This window comes from Nicotiana attenuata, chromosome 11 (assembly GCF_001879085.1).
Source record: "Nicotiana attenuata strain UT chromosome 11, NIATTr2, whole genome shotgun sequence".
NCBI classification, from domain to species: domain Eukaryota; kingdom Viridiplantae; phylum Streptophyta; class Magnoliopsida; order Solanales; family Solanaceae; genus Nicotiana; species Nicotiana attenuata.
The window spans coordinates 28,068,569-28,074,174 of NC_031999.1; the positions used below are offsets into that span (position 1 = coordinate 28,068,569).

At 33.8% G+C, this 5,606-nt stretch overlaps 2 protein-coding genes across 2 annotated transcripts; both read right to left on the bottom strand.

Moving 5' to 3' along the window:
* Positions 1,532–3,471, bottom strand: LOC109234780. Its single transcript, XM_019400839.1, has 3 exons — positions 3,172–3,471; positions 2,955–3,030; positions 1,532–1,614 (listed from the first exon to the last, which is right to left on the bottom strand). Exons 1-3 carry the CDS (start codon positions 3,469–3,471, stop codon positions 1,532–1,534), a joined length of 459 nt encoding a protein of 152 aa, XP_019256384.1.
* LOC109234782 lies at positions 3,570–4,829 on the bottom strand. Its single transcript, XM_019400840.1, has 3 exons — positions 4,654–4,829; positions 3,880–4,430; positions 3,570–3,769 (listed from the first exon to the last, which is right to left on the bottom strand). The coding sequence occupies exons 1-3, from the start codon at positions 4,827–4,829 to the stop codon at positions 3,570–3,572; spliced, it is 927 nt and encodes a 308-aa protein (XP_019256385.1).

Consider the following 5,606-nt stretch of genomic DNA (forward strand, 5'->3'; position numbering starts at 1 on the left):
ATTCAATCTCCCATTGAATAAGAGAATGTTATAAAAGAAGGAGATGATTGTTTTGAAGAAGGAGGTGAACCAGCCGAGTACGTTAATGTAGGTGATACGGACGACTCCAGATATGATAAAAGGGAAGTAACACTTGATGATTTTGAGTTGCCAGAGAACTTCTCCCAGATTGTTAAGTTCGGCGAGTTTAAACAATATGAAACAACCCCTGTGCATCAAGGAAGAACAAGGTAGCCTGGAAAGCATGCCCGATCACCCTTTCTCCCCATTTACAGTTCTGGTGGCAGCACTTCTGTTGGACTTCCAATTTTTCAAATCAAGCATCCGTTTACTAGGATTATAGGTCAAAATATTGATCCTAAGTTGTTGGACGAATTCAAAAACTGGTTATACCTTGGTACCGATACAGCTTCAAAGAGGTTAGTTTATATAATTTGTTCATATTTCAGAGTGCATTCATCTTTTGAATATCCACTTCAATCTACATTTCTATTGTAATTGCTATGTGTTTAAATAGGAGGAAGGCGCCTTATTCTGTAAAAGATAACCAGCTTAAGCCGTGGTATGATCTTGGAGTGAAGAAAGTTGATAAAAAGGAGTGGTTTTACACTTTAGCACATCCCGGACAAGTCCTCAACAGCACAGTAAACACATACCCTTGCAGAATGAAGTGATTAGCTGGGTTATTCTATTATTGGAGGATATTGTAGTTTTTTTGTTTAAATATTATAGTTAATATGTTTGAAGCATTAACAAATAATGAACTCTGTTTTTTTTTTGTAGCACATTGATGTTATTTTATACTATTTGAAGAAGAGAGGAAAGTATGGTCTTGTGAACAAAACACATTTTACAACCACTGACTGTATTTTCAAGACTCGAATTGAACAAATTTATGAAAAATACATTAATGCTCATGACGATAAGAAGCTAGCTGTTGTCAAATCTCAGGACGTCGTAGCTGAATACATATTGGGGTATAGGCTACTTGCAAATGTTGCATGGGATCAAGTTGATTTTGTGATGCCCATAAATATTGTGGAAAAATTTCATTGGTTGTTGGCTATTTTTGACATTACCGAAAGGATTCTATATGTTTATGATTCTATGGTCTCTTCACACAATCACATCATTGTTGAATCTATTGTCAAAAAATTTGCAACAATAATTCCCCTATACTTGTCATGCACCGACTTCTATGGAAAGCGTCCAGACATCAACTACAAGAACACAAAGACATACATTAAAAAAGGTGTTACTGACCTTCTTGACATTAGTGGTTGGTCGGTGAGATACCCCAGCAAAAAGAGGGTTCACTATATGAAAAAGTTGCTTTTCCTTCTATTTATTTAACATATTTTATTCAATCGCTGAATACTAAATCTTTTCCCCTAATTTCTGTTTGCAGTGACTGTGGTGTATACGTTACTGCATTTGCTAAATATGTCAGCATTGGAGAGCTATCGATTTCAAAGGAAGACCTTTCTGATGTTGATCAACATCGTAGACGCTGTGGAGCTCTACTTTGAGATTATGCTAGGAAAAAGCGAGAGATTGGTGCAATTAGTGAGAGTAAAGTGACTGGCAGATTAGGAAGAAGAAAAGGTCCACCAGCTGCAAATGAGAGAACAGAAGTCCGGAAGAAGAAGAAGAAGAATTAGTTTCCCTATTCTGTAGAAAAATTGTAGTTAAAATGTGTAGGTGTAGTGAGTTTGTAATAAAGTTGTCGACAAATTGTTAGCTTAGAACAAGTTAGTTGAAACATATTTGTAGCAGATTTGTGCTACAATTGTTTTACCTTTAGTTTTGTTATTTTTGTCCAGGAAATTACTACTTTGTATTGAAAACACTATGGAGATCCTTTTTTGGTTCAAAATTGTTAGTATTTTATTCTACTACTTTTGTTTTTTGTTGTTACCCTTTGTTTCATTATTTATTTTTACCAACTGTGAACGGGAGAACACAAGTCCGGAAGAAGAAGAATTAGTTGCCATTTTCTGTAGGAAAAATGTAGTTAAATTGTTTAGTTGCAGTTGATTTTGTAGAAAGGTTGTAGACAAATTGTTATTTATGAACAAGTTTGTTGAAGTTTAATTGTAGCAGATTTGTGCTACAATTATTTTACCCTATATTTTGTTATTTTATCCAGGATACTAGTGCTAACAATAGGAAACATTCTGTTGTTTTTATCTTGATTGGTTGCAAGTTATTAGTACTTGATCTCATAAATTTTAGCATAAAACTCCTTTAGAACATAATTATTATGTAGTTATTCTGTCATCACCAGATTATGTAGTTATTTTGTAGATAACTTGTAAGAATCATTGTTTACTAATGAATTGTGATATATATAATTAAATAATTGTGTATTATAGATATAAATCATTCATAATCCAATCAAGTTATGAAAGTCTGAACTCCATACACTCAGTAATTAAACAAAACAAATTCAAACCAACTACATTAAGAGTTGAAAATATTTCATTATAGGAAACAGTCTTTACTCAATTTATCAACACAATTACACCTCAACTATAATTCTCCTGAACACCTCAACACTTTTTATCAAAAAATCTGTTGACTATATCAAATTTTATTTCTTCTTGGGAGCATTCTAGCAAGATCTTTTGTTATGCCCTTCTATTCCACAGTTGCCACATGAAACCTTGTACTTCTTTGCATTTACTTCATCATATATTTTGTATCTTTGTTTTTGAGGTCTTCCTGGCTGTTTTTTCCCGGTAGGTGGATTTACAACTTCTTCAGCTATATGTTGTGGCACATTCCATTTGCTTTCATCAGGCAGCGGGTTACTGGTATTTCATAAGTATGCAAGAGGCTCTCCCTCGTGTAATAAGGAGAACAATATTTTTCATAAGACTCATCCCTGTGCCTTAAAGCAGCCAAAGCATGTGGACAAGGAAGTTCATCAAGCTGGAATTGTCAACAACTACATCTCTTGTTTTCAAGACAAATATAGCGCCTCACACCATCTAGCACTGTATGGATGTAATCTATTGAAGCCCTCACCTACAATTACATTACAAACACACAATAAATCAGCAGCAACATATACGAAATAACTACAATTATTCAACAATTTATCCACAATATCTATTAATATTTTAGTTTGATGCAATAATTGATCAGATGTTATTGGATATAGCTTACTTTAAGCTTCTGCGACAATGTTCTGTTGTCCTCCAACTCTTTGTTGAATTTAAACCCAAGGTATGTGAATGTAACCTTTGCTTTCAATAACTTTTCATTAGTCCAACATTCAAGAAGAGTCCTCATGTACTCTAATAGTTCTACTATCGGCAGCTCTCTTGCATCTTTTGTTACCGCATTCAATGATTCGGCAATGTTTGATGTCATAGTCCAAGTTCTGTTCACCGTAGACCATCTGTGATAGCCAATATCGTATAAGTATGCTTTAACACGCGTGTCGATCTCTTCAATCTTTGACATTCTTTCATTAAATTCATCAAGCGCGTATGATTGTGCCGTGGCAAAGTACAATTCGCTTAACTTTAGGTGACCTTTCTTGAACTTTGACCTTATTTTGTTCAAATATGCCACATGCAAGAATAATGTGGCATGCCGGTATAAACAATAGATGTTGCCTTCAAGATACTCTTATTCCGATCAGAAACAACACACATATTTGATTTTTCACCATATGCATGTTTGAATTGCTCAAAAAACCACTTCCATGATGCCTCATTTTTTGAATCAACAACAGCATATGCCAGTGGTAATATGCTACCTATCATATATGGCAAAAAGGAATTCAATTTCCATCATAAAATTGTAGATAAAGAAAAATACATACAAACAACAATTTTCTACAATATATCTACAATAAATCTACATTACCTGCTGCATCCAGTGTGCTAGCTGTTAGCATTATTCCCCTGTATGCTGACTTCAAGAATGTCCCATCGACTACTACAACTGGCCTACAATATTTCCATCCATTGATTGACATACTAATCGCAACAAATGCATACAAGAAATAGTCATCGTCGGTCTTCTTCAATTTAACTACCGACCCCGGATAAGTCTTCTCCAAAATATACAAATAACTAGGCAATCGACTGTAGGAGTTAACAGGATGACCTCTCAAAAATTCCAAAGCCTTTTCCTTTGCTCTCCAAGCTTGCATGTATGTTAAGTTCACGCCGTGTACAGACAACATATCAGTTTGTAGGTCTTTTGGAGTGTAAACTGTCTTAGGATCAGCATATTTTGGTATAACCATGCTACCCACTACCATGGCAGTAAGTTTGCGTTGTATGTATGTATTATCCATCAAAGAGCATGTGTGCAAGCTGTTGAATTTTCGAACCTTGAACATTGCTGAATCATTTATGCTGGTGGCCTTGAAGTGCCATGTACAATCTTCCCCAACACATACCAGGCAGTAGCTATAGAATAAAAACAATTTAAACAATGGTATAAAAAATATAGATACACAAAAAATAGGCTGTTTAATCATGAAAATCTTATATTTAACAATTTATATACAAAAAAACTACAATTTATCTACAATTTGTATACAAAGATATTACAAACACTGAAGAACGAAAAAATACAAATAAACTACAAATTAAACAAAGACATGATTTTTGACCATTGAACTGTTCTTACCTTCTAGCACTAGACCTTTTTACCCTAAATTGAAACTTGTTCATGACAGAATAGTGCTTCATTGCACTAGCAATTGTTTGCTTGTCTTTGTATACTTTGCCTACTTCAATAACAGTTGGTGTATTTTCTGTTATGATTATACTTTCATATTCCACTGTCGCCGGAGATGTTGGCATATCAATCAACTTTCAGTGTTCCAGATGAACCTGCAATCAATTAAAGTCAAATACAGTTATGACATATATTGTAGATATTTTGTGGTATAATTGTAGAACAATGAAATTTAAGACTTACATATTCATAATAATTGATATACACATGTTATGTAGTTTTTATTTAGAAATATTGTAGAAAAATTATAGAAAAAATGAAATTCAATACTTATTTTGATATACACATGTTATGTAGTTGTTTTGTAGAAATATTATAGAAAATTTGTAGAACACAAGAGATATAAACAAATTTCAACACTGGTATAACAGATCAAACCTGCAATTGCGTTCGAAATAGACATAATGCATTCCAAATCGAAATCCCGCGCTGTTATGCATAGCGGATACATTCCTAAGCTCTTGTTTTCCTTTTTTGTCTCCATGTATACTAGAACTCCCATATCGTTCCTTATTTCCATTGGCGGACAATTTTCGTTGACAATGTATTTGATTTCGATTATTTTTTCTAATGTATCGATCATTTGATGCTCTGCGATTTTAGAAATCAATTGGCTATAAGTTGCATCTTCGTTGATTACAATCCTGTCGATATGAAAATCCCGGTATCTCCCAAAGCTATCCCAATTACCATTTAGGTGAAGCATAATAGCTATTTTCGATATTATTGCGCGTGATTCAGTACAATTGTAGATAATTGATTCGATTTTGCTTGTGAAACCAGAATATACAGTGAAAAACAGAGTATTCGGAAAATAGAGTATCGAAATTGTGAGAGAAACG

Excerpts from the sequence above, each read along its gene's own strand:
- LOC109234780 (XM_019400839.1), bottom strand. The coding sequence starts at position 3,471 with ATGTCAAAGATTGAAGAGATCGACACGCGTGTTAAAGCATACTTATAC. Across the intron at positions 3,031-3,171 it reads CATTGTCGCAGAAGCTTAAA|GTGAGGGCTTCAATAGATTA; the intron begins GTAAGCTATATC and ends ATGTAATTGTAG. Across the intron at positions 1,615-2,954 it reads TTGTCTTGAAAACAAGAGAT|CTGGTGGACCTTTTCTTCTT; the intron begins GTAGTTGTTGAC and ends TCTCATTTGCAG.
- LOC109234782 (XM_019400840.1), bottom strand. The coding sequence starts at position 4,829 with ATGCCAACATCTCCGGCGACAGTGGAATATGAAAGTATAATCATAACA. Across the intron at positions 4,431-4,653 it reads AAAAGGTCTAGTGCTAGAAG|CTACTGCCTGGTATGTGTTG; the intron begins GTAAGAACAGTT and ends TTTATTCTATAG. Across the intron at positions 3,770-3,879 it reads TAGCACACTGGATGCAGCAG|GTAGCATATTACCACTGGCA; the intron begins GTAATGTAGATT and ends CATATATGATAG.